Genomic DNA, 17,569 nt, shown 5'->3' on the forward strand with positions numbered 1-17,569 from the left:
TTTAAGGCCAGCCTCCAACCCTATCCTCACCATGAAGTGTTTTATCACCTCTGTGAAAGAAGACCTGGCTTTCCACTGAATTCTCAAACATTATAGGATGTTTTTAGGTACAAATCACCCATAATTTTTCATAGCTATCTTCCAGGAAAGTGAGATCTGGAAGAGTAGATTTCTATCTTTCTCTGAATTCTTTGTAATTTGCTATGTTAGTTTTGTGGAACCCAACATACTTTACCTTGTGCTGGAATTGTATGCAAACATGATATCTTTTAAAATAATAGCTCTGAAATAGTAATAGTCTCATATCTGAGTATCTGCAGTGCCTGGTGTGTGTGTGTGTGTGTGTGTGTGTGTGTGTATGTGTGGTTTGTGGTGTATGTGTGTGTATATGGTGGGGTGTGTGTGTATAAGTGTGCCTCTGTGTATGTGTAATACACTCATAAAGTATAAAATATTCATTGAATACATCAGCAAATCAATTCTTTTTCATCTTTTCTCTGTATGTCTCTATAGGACTTTTTTTTTTTCTAAGCCACAGTCCTGGTTTTCTATAGCTTAGTTTCACTTACTTATTTTTAATTATTATACAAAGCAATAGATTTCCTTACAGCATTTCATGCATTCTTAATTTTGGTGGATTCTGCCCCATCCTGCTCCCCTCTTCCTCCATGGCCCCTCTGCTCACTGCATAGGTCCCAGACAGCGTCCCCCTTACAACTTCCATAGCACGTGTGTCCTCCTGCCTTCCTCACCTTCGCATCTTAAAGCACCCGTGTCCCTCTCATGGCCCCTTTGTAGCATTCTGACCTATGCTCACACTCACTCCCACATAAACATCACAAATAGCTAGAGAAGCTGGAACCCGTCTGTGACAGAGAATATTCACTATCTGTCTCTGTAAGTCTGGGTTATGTCACCTGAGAGTTTCCTGTTAAGCTCATTTTCCTGACAATTCCATGGTTCTTTTTCTTCAAGGCAGAAACATCCCTTTTGTGTATAGTTGGCACATTTGCATTATCTACTCATCTGGTGACAGTCATCTATGTTGATTCTGTTTCTTTGCTGTGATGAACAGAGCAGCAGTAAGCATGGATGATCCAAGTTCTCTAGGGTATGGAGTCTCCTGGGCATAGGTCCTGGAGTTAGCCCCTGATTTTCAGCCATTTTTCTTCATTCCCTTTTCTCTCAGTGGTTGTAGAGACTTGCTCTTTATCTGTAAGTGTCAAAACTCACTTCCTTAGCTTGCTTGCTGCTTCTTTATAGCAATTGCCTAGCATTTTCTGCCAGAAGCATTCAGGAAAGGCCTCACCTAAGGTCTGTGCTGTTAGCTAGTGGACCATAGATACCATGGACAAAATTAAATTATTGATTGGCTTCACCTGAGAGATGAGTGTAGGAGAGCAGAGAGCTGGAGGAACAGGTTTTGGAGACTGGCAGCCATGGCTACAGGCAGAAGCTCTTTGAAGGGACTGTGGTATTGGTACAAGAAAACACATGCCAGGGGCATTGGTTTTCTAATGTGCCCATTAAAGGGCACTAAGGAGAAGAAATCCAGAAATGTTGCTGAACTATGAGCAGGGATGAAGGAGACAGTCTTGCTGGCATGTGACTAAGGTGGCCTGTAAGGAGAGGGATAGGTTTGCTGGCTTGGAATGAGGGAGCTAGGCTTGCTGGTATGTGGGCTAATCTGGCAGGGGACTTCTTGAAATCTGTCTTCTAACTCACGATTCATAACCACTTATATTCATCTGGCATAAAGTTTTATTTCCTACTAATAGTTTCTGTTAAAGAATAATCAGAACTTACTGAAGACCAGTTACTCTCATGGACCTTTTTAGTGGACATAGCTCCTTAGGGAATGTGCTTGGAGGCAAGACGACCATGTACCTCCTTTTATCTCTTGCTGATCTTTGGGAGGCGGTGGGAAAGGCATGGTTACGGAGGTGAGAGATGTGGATTTGAAATATGCTTGGCTCACTTGCTAATTTACGACCTTAGTCAAGTTACTTAACTTTTCTAAATCTCAGTTTGGTTATGTTTATGATTTATTTTTATTTTGTTTGTGTTCTGTAAGGATGTGTGCTTATGTATTCATGCCCACAGAAGGCAGAAGAGGGCATCAGATTCTCTGGAGCTGGATTTATAGGCAGTTGTGAGCAGATGACTTTTTCTGAAGACAACAGCTCAAATTTCTCCACATTTGAAATCATAGATGAGGATCTATGTTAGAAATGATTTAAAATTTTGATTTATAACCACCCCCTCCCTGGCACATAAACTGCTGAGACATTCTTTCATTCTGTAGATATACCAGGCAATGTGTTTACATGATTTACATACATTTTCCTCTATATTATAGTCTATAGGGAAGAAAGGTACACACAAGTGTGGTCCTCATGTAAGGCAAGGGTAGGCTGCAAGGAATTGTATTCTCAAACAACTTGAAAATAAGGTTTGCCAAAGTTATATTAAATTTGTAAGAATACATGCTGTTTCTTGTTTATATGTGGATATATGATTTTTGTCTTAGAATTGGGAAATAATCTTTGATTTCCTTAAAGGGATTTTTTACAATGGCTTCAGTGTTGACCGGTGATAAGAGCTAGCAGGTGTGATTCTGAGGGAAATCCAGGTGGTAGCATTGATGACACTTTCTTAGTGAGTGCTCACCTGTGAGAGCTCTCCTCCCAAGTTGTTCGTGAGTGAGCTCTGACAATATATCAGACTGCTCTTTTCAGCTCCTTGAGTATTCTTGACTGCATAAGCACATTCTTTCTGAGCTCTCAGGTTGAAATAGACTTGGGTCTCAAAGCACACAGCAATTTTGTTGAACCAAACATGGTTCATGTCAAAGCCACTTGATTTGACACAGTACATACGCTGACTTGTTCACGGCAGGCATTTGTACCTGTGTTAACCTCAATTCATTCCTCTCAGACAACAGGTCTGCATTTGGAAATAGCTTTGGGGTGAATTCAGATTCATCAGCTTCATGATTCTAGTGAGCCTAAGAGAAGGAGATCTACTTTTCTGTTTGTTTGCTTTTTGTTCTATTTTATTTCAGAGACATGGTCTCTCTGTGCAGCCCTGGTTGTCCTGGAACTTGCAATGGAGACTAAACTAGCCTTGAAGTTGCAGAGATTCATCTGCCCCTGCCTCCTTGGTGTATGATACTATACTGTCTAGGAGACCTGCTTAATCTATTTCTCTCATTAAAGACACTGGGGATTCGGGACTCTCATTTCAAGGCTCACTAATACACTTTGGGTTCGTGTCACCACATCAAAGGACCATTTGGTCAGTTCAGAGGCTTCGCTAATTGGATAAATGATTTATGGAGAATAAGGATGAGTCTTGTTTTGCAGTGTTCCAAAGAAGCAGATGTGAGCAGTGTTTAAGACAGGTCAAAGGCCACTTGTAAAGAGGAAGAGCCCCACAGATGATGGGAAATTGAAAGCTCCTTGCTGGTGGAGTTGGTCACTCCCCAGGTCACTCTCCTACCTGAGGGTGGGAGAAATCTTAGAAGGAAGTTCCGTATATGAAGTAATACAGGCAGAACATCCCTGACTGAACCTTACCTTAACCATGCCCCTCCTAGATTTTGAAAACCCCACCCCAGAACGTCAGGGAGCCCCAGTTAAAATCATGAACTGTAACACTCACACTCATAGGAACCCACCACCTGTTACAAATATACCTCGCACGCTCACAGGGAAAGAAGACAGATGTCAATCTCCAAATCTATCTCTGTTCTTGGAGATCTCAGCTGAGGAAAAGGGACAGTGACCTAGCTGCTCTTCTGTTCAATGATTGTCAGCTTTTTGCATCGGGCTTTGAAAACTCAATCATCTTGGACTTTTTCTCTCTCACACTCATATTCAGTTAACATTCCTCCCTCGCAAATATATCTACCATCACTATCTTCTCTATCTCTTTGACTAAGATGCTTAGCTCAAAAGACTTTGAATAAGCCTTCAAAATTCATTTCCTTTCTGCATTTACTGTGTGTGTGCATGTGTGTGCGTGTATGTGTGTGCACACGTGTGAATGTGTGTATGTTCGTGTGAGTATTATATGCGTGGAGGTGGTTTTCACATACACTAAGTGTTTATATGGAGGTCAGAGGACATCTGCGTGAGTCCGGTTATCTCATTTTCATGGCCTCAGACGATTGAGCTTGGGCCAGCAAGCTTATGCTACTGGGGTTTTACCCACTGAGCCACCTCATTGGCCCGCATCGGGCTTTTTAACTGGTCCCTTTCCCTTCCATTCAATGAGGCTGCTACATGTTTAACCTTTCCAAACCACTCCTCTAAGAACATACAGTTCTTGGTGGTTCCCTTTTGGTCACAGATTGCCAGTGTCTCCCAGCGGAGATTTCTGTGCATCCTATGGTGTTGAACTTCTGCGAACATCAACCAAACTGTGGACTCTCAGGCAGCTCACGGACTGAAGTCCGACCAGCCACTGTACCAACTGTCCTATATACTCTTGAAGTTAAAACACTCCACTTACAATAATGGCAGACAAGGGTGGGAACAGACATGATGAAGTAGGGCCAGGCTTCACACTCTGTTTGGAACACTTGAGGGAAACAACCTACATTCTCACAGCATCCCACTACCACTTGCCAGGTGAGATGTTTGCTAGTCCTATCTACTCCTGCCCTATATCATATCTGAGCCCATGACTCACTCAGGTCTGGCTGTATGGACTGTCAGACAGCATCCTAAGCTTGCCCTCTGCTCTCTAACCTCAGAGCATTACCTGCCCCTAGAGTCAAGAATGCTCTTTTCCTGAATCCCAACATGGTTAACTTTCTCACCCTCTATGCACTTCCCCTCAGTTCTCAGCGGGACCTCCCTCTCCACTCTCTTTGCAGTCATCCATTCCCATTCCACTTTGGTCTGACAGCTCCTGCTCTTGTGTTTTAGTTTTTTTTCTCTGCTGCCTTTACCATGTAATTGACTAGTAATTTACAGATCTACCTTGCTTATTCAGCTTTCTTCTGTCAATTGTAAGTTCCTTGAAGACAGGAATTTCTGGCTTTGATAGTGTGCCTTGCCCTGTTTGTTTGTTTATTTGGTTTATTATTATTTTTTTAATTGCTATCCTCTTGTATAAAAGCAGCGTCTTGCACAGAGTGAACCCTGAGTATGCATTGGCTAGAGGGCTGACGGGTGAAAACAGAGGGTGCGATTTCGGAGTTCAGCCTTAGCTCTGGATTTGGCTGTGCCACACTTTCACCATCCCTGCCTGACACATTTAGGACAGACTTTATACCTGGTGGTTGATCACCTCTTACTCCTCCAAGTTTCTTTTCTTTTCTTTGTTGCCCATCACCATGGAAGGGTTTTCTGGTCTTTTCCACATCACCCCAGCTACCCTAAATTCCAGCTTACTCCATGAAAACACCTCATTTGCACAGCCCATATCCTTCCCTCATCCTCAGGGAATATTTTTCTGTCATGTTAATCTGACAGTTAAACTTATCCTGCATCCTGATGGCACATGTGCTCACATCCACGGATGTTACTTATGCCATGTATTTTTTTTTTTAAGTTTCCCAATGTTTCCTTATTTTTCCTTGCAACTTTGGAAGCTCTCTGAAAAGTCAGAGTATGAGGGGAGGACTGACACCCCAGGGGTGTGGCCTATCCTGAGAAGTGAGGGAATCTGTTGGCTCAAGGAAACTGCTTAGGGTGCCTGCTGGTGGTAGGTGCTTTTTCAACAGACTAATGTCAGAATGTTGTTTGTCTCTAGTCTTCTAGCTCACTGAAACTTCACTAGTGCTTATACATATGTTTAACATGTTTAAACAGCCATTCAGAAAACTTTGTTATAGATTAATATTTACAAATTTCACCTAGTGATGTTGAACACGGAAAAATTAGTTAAAATGTTGGTTGTACTTGAACTACTGGTTGCTTCAGCAGACACTCTGGAGGCTCAAAGCGTGAGAATGCATTGTCATGGGTCTCTGCATTTATGAAACATCTTCTGCATGGTGTTTCCATAAAGAAGTGAGATGGGACTGAGTTTGGTTGGGATTGCTTGGCCATGAACTGAGTGTACACCTTTCTGTGCTCCGTGCCTGATGCTTATTAGCTCTGCATTTTTACCTGGGATGCGTTGACTTGGGTAGAAGCTCCATGCTCGCTACGTTGGAAGAGCTTTCTGCGTTGGGTATTCAGTGTCTGATGTTTCAAGTAGATGTGTCACTAACTGTAACTTCTTAGGTGAATGGTGACTGAAGCTTTCTAATAATAGTAACTGACAGTTACTTAGACAACTTCATTACTCATTAATCATTTCTGACATGAAGAAGACAAGGGGGATGTGCTAAACATATAACCTCATTTTCAAATTGATTCCAGCATGTTTTTATATCTAAGAATAAACATATACTTAACTCTTTTTAAAAAAAAATATTTATTTAATGTGTCAGTGTTCTTCTGCTTATATATCCACAGGCCAGGAGAGGGCATCAGATTCCCTTATAGATGGTTGTGAGCCACCATGTGATGGTGGAAATTGAACTCAGGACCTCTGGAAGAGCAGCGTGTACTCTTAACTACTGAGCCATCTCCCTAGCTCTACTTAGCTCTTTAAATCAAGCTTCAAACTTCATTTCAAGGTCAACTTTGATTCTACAAAAGAACTGAATGTGAACTCTCAGAAATGTATGGGCCTAGTATGTGGCTTATTCTGGTTATGTATGTGTTTTGAAATACATACACACACACACACACACACACACACACACACACACATTTAAACTGTGTATCCACTGTGCTTAAAAACAACATTGATGTTTGATTTTAAAAAGTTAAGCATAGTCACTACAGTAGCTACTTAATTCTTATTTTTTTCAGTAGTGCCAATCAAGAATATAATGTAACAATTCGAAAAATTAACATCTGCTTTCTACTTGTATTATTTCAAATCTGTGACAGGCAAAATATTTATTAAAAGCAATATTTTTCATCTCTTCTCTGGTGCTGACAGTTTTGATTTGTGACATCTGTTTCTTTTTCTAACGCAGCTGCTCCGAAAGCTTAATTAGTTTTAAATGAATGAGAATTGATGTTGTCTTGAAAAAAATTGATTTTCTAATCACATCATGGATATTTTCAGCCCTTTGAAATGTACTGGTAATTTCAAGTGGGAGTCTGTGTGGTTTACTCAAAACCAGGCCAGGTTTCATTTTTGATCATGTGGAGTCAGCCTTGTGGACTGACTGTGTGAGGTTAGCACGGGTAGCATGGTGCTGTTAACCTTCCTCACTTTCACTTCTATGCCCTGAAGGAATTCCATAAAATGTGCAAAATTAGTTAAAGACAAGGTTCTAGTCCTATGTATGTGTCAGGAGAGAGACTTCAGACTTGAAGGAAGTTTCCAAATTTGGATGGTTTTTGCTTTGCTAGCAATTTACTGGTAACAGCATAAATGAAAACTGTTGAAAAAAATAGGAACTTTGCATAAAAAATGAAACTCTGAGCTCCATTCACCTGTGTCTGTCCCTGTGGTAGGTAGAACGCACATACGCAGCTCTCTCACCTCTGAGGGATAGACGGGGTGAGAGGCTGCCAGCACAACAGACAGCCGTGGTACCCTGTGTCTTTTGTCCCCAATGTAAAAAAAGTCATCTGGAGCTTTAGTTGCAAGGTGAACTTGTTTGGTCTCTGAAGCAAAGTAATTGAAACTTTGTCAAGTTCTTATTATCCCAAGTAAACTGAGCTGGAGGGACAGATGGGAGTTGTGTGGTTTGTATCATTCTGACATGGGTGGCACCAGGAATAGCAGACAGGTATTGATAATAATAGACCATTAAATAGTTTGCTTCTGGCTTAACATCCACATTTCTGAAAATTAGCATCTTGGGAAATGTTCAAAGCTTTGCTATAGAGGTGGTCTGAACCTCCGAAGACAGACAAAGTTGGCTTTTGAGAAAAATTAGGATGCATTGCTCTAGGTTGGGTTACCCAGGGTCCAAAGGGGCTGATGTGGATTGGGGGTGATGCATTCTGCCATTTCTGAAAAGCTGTGGGGTAGCCTATGTATCCTGAATTTCAGTATGGAGAAAAGACAAAGGCTGGTGGCAATGTGTATGCAGAATGCCTAGCAAGCATGGGCCCATCTATCTACATTCAACCACCTTGCTCTACTGCATGCACAGAACAAATTCTCTGCATGCTAGCAGGACTGAATGATACTTATCAAATCTACTATCAGTGATGGCTTTAATTACTTTTTTTTCTTTTAGGGAAGTTGTTTCCACCCCAAGGAGCTTATATATACTCTGCTAAAGGAGTTACTAAAAGGACATCTACTAACGTGTTAAGATGGTAATCATGACCGCCACTCTTAGCCATTAAATAGCATCTGGTCAAAAGGCTGAGATTGGCTATAGGATTTAATTTAAGAAATAAAAAGACTCAAATTTGAGCTATCTAATTTCAATTTAAGTGCTTACTGTCACATAAACTCTTATCCCTGCCTTAGTTACTATTCATAATCCAGAATGCATTTCACCAAAAATTATGGCTGTAAAGTAGCAATAACTTGCTCCTCAGCCAGAATAATAGAACTGGAAAATATGGATGGGTGAGCTAGTCTTTTCATCTCCTTTCTTTTTAATTAACAAAGCAAAGTGCCATTCAGAAAAGTCTATTTTATGACAGTATCTTTTCAGGTGCTCCTAATCCTAAGATAAAGGGGAAGAAAAAATATCACACAATTCAGAGAAGAATAAGTTGCCTATAGGGAGATATAATATAGCAAGAAAGAAAGCCTCACAATTTTCTTTGTATGTCTGATTGGTCATAAAAGTTCAGAAAACCTGCTGACTCACCAGTAGATGAAACAGGATGTTTGAGCGCAATGAAGTCCCCTGGATATAAAGTATTTGTATTGCACTAGCAGGTTTGATCTAAAGGGTACAGGCAGGGCAAACTCTGGATGAAGGAGCTGATACTAGACAGAGAAGGGGTTTGTTCTACCAAAGCTGTGACTGAATAGAGGCATTAGGTGCTGGCTACCCACCTGTTGACTCAGATGGTTGCGTAAGACCCACACAGGCAAAGAAAGGATGCCAGGGATCTTCAGAGTGTACTCTGTGGGAGGAGGTGGAAGCACTTTTGTTTCTACCTCTCCTCTACATCCATAGCCCCTTGGGTGAGTACTTGGGTGAATGAGAAGGACACATGGCAGAGCTGAAATTCCACACTAGTTTCAAGTCTTAGACTATCGGCACTTGGGTAATTAACAGCTTTTTAGAGTGCTATGTTCTCACCGTCATAAATTGAGAGACAGAATCTATATTTGTAAAGTTTCTCCTCCTTTCCACACTGAAAAAGCATTTTGATGGAATTTTAGAATAGAGATTTTTCATCTAAATCCTATTTTATAGTCATATATCCATTGAGTTAAATGTTAGAGGGACTAAATAGTGTTTAAATGTAGAAATAATAGTGTTTTTAGAAATACTTTCTGAGTCTAAATAACATTTCAAATTAAAAGACTTGGCATGGTGATTATTTCTTAAAGAGCCAGGCAATTTTTAGTAAGCCTAAAGTTTAATAATTACCCTCAATTTTCTTCCTTTCTTCTTTGCATGTTACAAATGGTTATTTTGCTATTAATACAGCAGCTGCTTTTTTTTTCTATAAAAAGGACAAATATCCCCCCCCCAAGTGCTCACACAGACATCCATGAAGAGAAACAAATATATTTTTGGTTCAAATGGCTTGAATATCAAATTAGCAGTTTTTGATTGTCTTAGGGCATCTTTAATCATCGCTTCTGGAGAGCCACTCACTCCGGTGACCTGCTAATTAGAGTAGATGTTTCTACACTTTAATAAAGTCAGTGTTTTCGGGAGGTTCAGACAGATCAGTGAGATCTGTCTCTTTTACTTTTATAGTTAAGACTTCAGTAGTATGAGAGCAAGTTTAGAAAACATTTTTATTAGACAAATTATGTAGACAAATTATACACAGAAAGCTCTGCCACTCATAATTGAGGCCTCCAAAATGTTTTTGTGTACTTGAAGAATAGGCAATACATCAAAATCAGCCTATTTCCAATATTGTACATGGTTAACAGTTTGTTGATAGCTGAAGTCACTGCAGCGTCTGGGGTGCCCCTATATAGCTGTAAAGACTTTTTCTGTTTGAAAATCAGAGTTGTAAATGAGAACATGAATGTCACAGGGAAACAAGGTGTGCATGCTCCGCGGGACTCGTCACCCTGGAAACAAAGTGCTTTCTCGTGATAAGAACATTTTCTGCCTGACACAGTAGACAATATTTGAAGATTTAGTACAAAAACAGTGACAGTACAAGATGCTCCCCAGAAACAGAATTAGATCAAAATAGAATACACCTTAAGAATATACCTCTTAACTGCTCCTAAAGCAAATCACATAGGCAGGGCCCTCTAGCAATCCTAGCCACAGAACGAATGAGATAAAGTAAGCATACTGCTGCCTGAAAACACAGGATAAATTCTTGCTTCCTACTTACCACATCGAGTTTAAGGATTACAGATGAAGCTCACGCTATGTTTTAACAGATAAGAATGCTACTTTTAGAGGACTGTGCACAACGAGGCACTGGTTTTTGTTCATGACCCCTGATGACACACTTGGTACTGATTTTAAAAAGACAGGACACCTCCAAGTAGAAGTGGGTAGAAGAGGGGTTCAGATGAGAGCCCAGGATGGTTGTCACGTGTTTGCTGTAGGGTGACGTATGACACATATAAGGCCACATCGACACTTTGAAGGGGCTTCCCCTCCTCCCCAGCTACAGTTACAGTGATTGGCTTGCAGTTTTAGAAGGGGACGTTGAGCCTACCATGATCTATGGTTAAACTCTGAGCTCTGTGCTGTGTGTTGGGGTTTAGCTAATGGCATTTCCCATTTAGATAATTAACAAAAGGTAAAATTATCAAGGTTAGCTTTATACACTGCTGAGTAGTGAACGCAAAACCTATTCAAATGAGTACATCTAGGAACAAAGATGAAATCACCCTGGATGTTTTAATAACAAAATTATAAAATAGTCAAACAACGCAGGTCAGAGTGACATTAAAGCAACCTGCCTCTCCAGCTGAAAGGGCCTCCTGCGCTGCCCTAGCTCCTGTACACAATGCTTGGTTTTTAAACTAAAGCTTTATTAAATGAATTGCAATAGCAATGGCTGCATTTATATATATACACATTATATAGGTGCATATATATGTATATATGAGATACTAAGTTATTTAACACAATAAAGGCCTTTGCCATATGGTAAAGTTTACTGTACATAAGAAAAAGTTTGAATACTGTACAATCACATGAAGGGGGTGGGCACTGCTGCAGTGCAAAGGGGAGTTTAACTGTAGTCTTGACTGGCAGATTAATGGCTTTTTTTTTTTTTGTAATCCTACAAAAACTGCATTCTCATATTGCGTGGCCTGAATGGTCTTCAAATCATTTCACAGACACGGCAGGGGTTGCCTTTGGTCCACAGTTAAAGGACACTCGACAGCAGTGGAGATTTTGTGGATACAGCTGAAGATGAAGAAAGACTGAAGTTATTGCAATTAGAGTTTCAAAACAGAGGAACGGTGGGTGCATGGGAGCCCTGTGTGCAAAGTCAACCCTGCAAGTGTTCTCAGTGACTCAGTGCCCATTCCCTATACTCGAAGTACAGTATATGAAAAGCAGACTAATAGGATCCTAGAATACTATATTCTTGGGGAACAAGTTGAGTAATGAAGAAATGGAGGGTGATAGACAGAGAAAGGGAGAAAGAGGGAAAAAAAGAAGTAGAGCGGGGATAGAAAGAACTAGAATTGTTACTAATTATCCTGATTTCTTTTTAAATAAGACATCACATCCATGTTAGTCCCACATTACAGTTGCTCCTTTGGGGGAGTCCTAGGATGGGCGGAGCTGTCTGCTGCTCATATGGACGTGCCTCGGTCGGGGTCATTGCCCAGATTGAGCCCCAGAGTGGGAGTAGGCTGATAAGGAATAGATGACATTGTTTTGATAGGACTCCTGAAAAAGCCCCCATTAGGAGCCCTGTGCCTAAAAGGGCCAGTTCGGTGCTCAGGCACACTGCCGAAAGCGAAGCCAGAGGCAGCTTTTGCTGAGAGTGTGCGGCTAAGAGTCTGGATCTGCTCTGGGATGAAGGTGGTGGTGGTGATGTGAGTGTTTCTGAAATCACTGATCTGCTCCAGGGCTTGGCGTGTTGGCAAAGTGTCAATGTCCAGAGGGGTCAAGTCAATTGACGAGGTGGAAAACTGTTTATGGGGGCTGTCGTCATCTGTGCACAAGCTATTTACACGTCTATGGAGGTGCTCCAGGTCAATTTCCTTGTCATCCTGGAGATGAAGAAAAAGAAAATAGGATCTCATCAGTACTAGCTTCCATGGTTTAAAAAAAAAAAAAAAAGAAGTCGTTCAGCAAACATGTAATTAACTGAACTTTGGGGCATATTGGCTTAGCAGATATTGACTGGGCCCTTAGCATAAGCCAGGCAGGCACTGGGCTTGTTTCTGGGAATACTGTCAGGGTTTGGAGATAAAGTATCTATGAGAAATACTTTGCTTGTAGCTGGAGCTTTCAAATGAGCATAGGCCACATGCAACTACAAAGACACCAAACAGGCTCAGGCAGCGACACGCACGCTCAGAAGGTCTGATTCCAGGAATTCCCCTCAACCCTTGCCACCCCTCTTTGTTCATGCTTCCTCTTTGAGCCTCTTTCTAAATGCATTTTCGATCCTTTCTACCATTTATGTTTAGATTTAACTTTTCATTTTTAGATGAGAGAGAGAGCTATGCTACTAACTTGTCAGTGACTGGTAAAGTGTCGTTTCCTGTAGCTTGGATCTATGAGGTTCTTAAGAATCAGCACAAGAGAGACTTCTTGACAGAATATATATATATATATATATATATATATATATATATATATATACACCTAGTATTTACATCTGGCCACTGTGTGGCCACTTAATGATTCCTTCACGTCAGAACATATGAATAAATACCTTTAACTGAGGGTCAGTTTTAGGCTAAGTGAGCATGTTTGTAAAAAGTTTTATTTATTTGCTTTCTAAAAGGCAGTAAAGCCTCAGAGTTTTAGGGACAAATCCTACAGGAAAACCCCTCCGGGTAAAAAAAAAATAGAATTGAGAAGAAATAAAATTTCCTTTGTGATATTTACAGCCAAGGTCAACAAATTAAACTGATCGGTTGTAAAAGTGCCCATGAGTTCTAAGAGGAGAAAATAGCTCTTCACAGAACCTGCAATGGCCGTCAGACATTAGAGGACCTGCATGTTTTCCCACCACGAATGGAGTACTCTGCAGCAAAAGCTGCTGGGGTTCACAGCCCCGTTTCCCCTTTCCTCTTTCTCACTTAAGACCCAATCAAAACATCCATTAATGCAGCATTATCACTGAGATTTCAGAAGTTTGAGATGTATAACTTTATGGTTCCCATGGCAACTGTAATCTAGACATCCAACAACAGATCTAACAACGCAAACATTTACTATCTTCCGCAGTAATTCAAAAATAGGAGATCGTGAGCCCAGAGTTTGGAGAACATTGAGTCTCAGCTACAATCTGCATTAATGTGGCCTTTTGCTTTGGGTTGATGTCAGCAGAGAAACCAATGCTTACGCTACATAGAAGACATGACAATAAACCCGATTGGCTTTTAACTCAGTCTCCACGTAGTGGGTTGTGTATGATCACTCACGCAGGTATGAAGCAAGGTAAGCCAAGCTGTTCTTATAAACGGTACTGATCTACTTTGCGTCTAAGGAGCTACACGGATCCTTAGACTGTGTAGATGAGAGTGTTTGGAAGACAATACTACCGCGCAGACATGCATATACAAATGAGAGATCATTTCTTATTTGTACATCAAAGCCAATCTTCTGCGGAGTTCCTTGTGCATCACTCAGCCTGGGCAGAAAGTTTAAAACTTTCTTTGAAACTGACCTTCAAACCAAACCAAACCACTGAATAAATTCAGGTTGCTTTTCACATCGACTCTTGAGGCTTTCAGCAATAAGATTAACCAAGCCAAGTGGTTTTTTGTTTTGCTTTGTTTTGTTTGTTTTTGTTTTAGTTTTTCTTAATGCTCCTGTTTTCTCTGGGAATGGATACATCTCACATGCTCCTTTCACTAAGGAATTATGGGCAATTCTACAAGCATTCTTAGAGATAGTTATACAAACTTGAACATGGCCCTGGAGTTAAGCTGATGACACAGTCAGGGAGATAAACAGAATCCAGAATGATTTTGTGATGTGAATTGGGCACACCTGGGATCATGGGAGAGCCCCAGACACACAGTCATGTCTCCAGATCTTCATACATAGATAGAAGCAGTGACTTGTGATGAAGAGAGAGCATCCTGCTGGAGTCTTCTAGGCCTAGTCTTTAAGACACAAATTTATCTCCAACTTAAGGAACTGAAAGAAGCTGTTAGGCATCTTTGCTAAGTGGGTCAAGGAAATTATAGCCTTGAAGGATCATCAGTATCTAGCCTGGGACTCAGCATTTTAAAGCCTGCTACAGGACAGGACATTGTCAGCCTCACAGACCTTACCCCTGCTTTTCATTCATCCCCAAGAGTCCTAAAGGGGAGCTAGCATTGGCTCGCCTTTCTACTTCCCACATGCTTATGTTGAATCTTCAAAGAAAGCAGAAAGAGCAGTTGCCAATGTTACCCCTTTCTCCCTGAAAATATAACCACCAGATGTTTGAGAGCTCTATCTGGGGCCCAAGTTCAAGTACCTCTTTCGATGGGACCCGGGAGCCCTTCCTCCGGCTCCACCACGTCTCGAGGACGGCTATGAGGCAGGAGAGCACAATTCCCGCGGCCAGGATGCAGAACACGCCTGCCAGGCTCTTGATGTCCAGGGCTCCTCCCTTCTGCTTTGCATCCACTGAGGAGTACAGGTCACACTGGCCGTTCTTAGGCCACCATTTGTGCTTGAGAATGTCCATGTCGCCACTCTGCTGCAGCTCCAGGATCCTGGGGGTGAAGAACAGAGTGGGTGTGACTTTAGCTAGGGTGACTTGCCTTGTCCACAACCCGAATGGTGGTGATTGTCCCTCTAGAGACGGTAGGTCTAGCTCACTAGAGCAATTTGTAAGCAGGGTTCTGGGAAGCCAAAAAACATGGATTTTCTTCTCCTTTGCCTTCCCCCAACCCCTTCTCTTATTACTTCACTTTCATGTGAACTCTAGTGGTCCCTGCCCCATTTATTGCAGTATGTTTAAAAAATTACATTTGGGAGGTGCTACTCTGATTTGGTTTGGTGCTGATACAGATCTGTCCCTTCCTCCAGAAGGGTCCTGGATGTAGCTCTGGACCATGGTGTTTTAATGAAGAGCCCTTGGCTGCTTCTAGCCAAACACTGGTGTGATGTAACCCAGTATTTGCTATACACACAGGAATTCAATTAAAATAAAACCTGTATTATTTATCATGGTGTGGAGAAGTCCTCGGGGCAAGTTTGAAGTTGATAAAATACATCATTTTCAGCTCTTCATACAACTGGTGTACTTTTTCCTTTTAATGCCAAAGGGAACATAGCCTGCCTCCTCTGGGAGGTGTGAAAAACAGTTGATCAGAGGGGCCAGAGGTGATTAAAAACTCAAACAAGAAACACTTCCTGGAGATAAACGGAGCTGTGAAGGCTGCAGCTTTACAAAGTGCGGTTCACACAGAATCAACCCCAACCTCCTACATTCCACCTAGGCCGCTGTCCTGTTGTGCACAGTACGCTGCTGCTTCTGCAGGAGCTGTGCTCCAGCAGGCAAAGCAGTTCTGCAGGTTCCTGGCCCAAACCCCAGGCATCCCCCAGGTATTTAGCTTTATTCCCTGGGAGCCAACCTCCACGACACCAATAACCTACAGGGTGGCAATTGGGAAGAGTGGGCACAGAGCACGTAGGGCACCGGTTTTCGGGGCACACAATTCTTGCTGCCCACTCTTCTCTGGCATCCAGTCCTAGAGTCCGGAGGTAGGAAGCCAGCGGCTGTGCTGGAGCCCTGTTGTCTCTGAAGATCTCCCAGTTACACACAAACAAGTCACTAGAACCTAACTTCCTGGAGATCATAAAGATATTTGTCAAGCTATGTTTCTCAGATATATTTGTCAAGATAAGAAGGCAGACAGAGCCATCAGTCTAGCCTGTAATTTTTATATGATTAAAATTTGGGCATGTGGTCCTATATTTGTGCTTTGGCCCTGGGTCATATCTTTTTTGTGGATGATGATTTTAAAAGCATAGAGGGGGAGGAGCTTTGTCAGTCTAGGAGTAAATTACTCCCTGTTCTTCTTATCTTAAATCTGCACAGACAGAAGATAACAAAAGGACAGAGAACTTGGAGGGGGGGCTGGCAGCAAGGTCCACAACTCACCTGAGAACACTCTTACTAGCTTGGACCTACAGGCTCATCCCACATCCCCATCAGCTCCCACAGTACCTCAGGGCCAACACTGCCTAGGTTGGCTTTTTTTTTCTCATGAAATCCACCCTTCAAATGTTGCTCACTTGGAGTGTTGTCATAAGAGGGAGGTGAATTGATGTATTGAAACTATGAAAATGATTGTGGAGAGTAGTAGACTGTCACCATTTGTACCTTCAGAATTCCCAAATATGTACAAGGCCTTCCCAAGGAAAGGGCCCCGTGGTTATCAACTGTGGTACCCTTTTGGGGACTTATTCTATGCCAGCTTAGTAAGTGTCCGAGACCTGCAGTAAAGAAAGCCTTATGGTTCTGGGTCCCTGCCCAGGTTTCTTTAATGTGTCCTTTCTCATTTTAGCTACCCACCTAAGTCAACACTGTGTTGAGCTCCAGTTTAAGGAGCTCAAGAAGCATACACGTGTGGCAATTGCTGGCAGGGATAAGCCTCATCCAAATACACAATTATGTCATTAAGGATTCTTGCTGGACCCACCCACAATTGCCATTTAAATTATACTGCTAAGAAGCTAGTTTAGAGATTCAGTTGTGTAACATTAATACTGTAGAGATGCCGGGGAGGTGACTAGGTGAGCAAAGTGCTCAATGTGCAAGCACGAGGCTTGACTTTGATCCTCAGAATCTAAGGAGGAAAATCAAGCATGCTGGCAGGAGTTATGATCCCAGATGGGGAGATAGGTGGCTGTCTGGGTCTCTCTGGTCAGCCAGTCTAACCACCTTTGCAACTTCCAAGCCACCGCGTGAGAGACCTTGTCTCAAAGAAACAATTTAGATGTTGTCATGGAAAGGTTGGCTTTTGCTTCCATGCTCATGTGCAAACATGTGTATGAACACAAACACCACCTGAAACACACACACACACACACACACACACACCAAGGTAAGATTAATAATTTCTAGAGACATGCTGTACATTGCCTATAGCTAACAATACCATATTGCACACTGGAGTTCCTGCTAGTAGCATAATGCTCATTTAATGGTTCATTGCATCATAATAGAAACAATACAGTGCCCTTCAGGAATTTGCTTATCAAAAGGCACTAAATAGTCAGAGC

General features: G+C 41.8%; 1 protein-coding gene across 5 annotated transcripts in view; it reads right to left on the reverse strand.

The window, feature by feature from the left end:
* Positions 1-17,569, reverse strand: part of Grid2 (glutamate ionotropic receptor delta type subunit 2) — a 1,534,794-nt gene that overhangs the window by 28,891 nt on the left and 1,488,334 nt on the right. For 4 of the 5 annotated variants that reach the window (XM_021164478.3, XM_029478538.1, XM_029478540.2 and 1 more), the window contains 2 exons: positions 14,811-15,051; positions 10,016-12,378 (listed from right to left, as the gene is read on the reverse strand). In XM_021164478.3, coding sequence (XP_021020137.1) covers positions 11,956-12,378; positions 14,811-15,051 — 664 coding nt within the window. In that variant the 3' untranslated portion in view covers positions 10,016-11,955. Of the gene's footprint in view, positions 1-10,015; positions 12,379-14,810; positions 15,052-17,569 lie in introns of those variants that run through there. The other variant, XM_029478539.2, reaches the window with a different exon arrangement.

Source organism: Mus caroli, unplaced genomic scaffold (assembly GCF_978045245.1).
Source record: "Mus caroli unplaced genomic scaffold, Mus_caroli_1 scaffold_7, whole genome shotgun sequence".
NCBI classification, from domain to species: domain Eukaryota; kingdom Metazoa; phylum Chordata; class Mammalia; order Rodentia; family Muridae; genus Mus; species Mus caroli.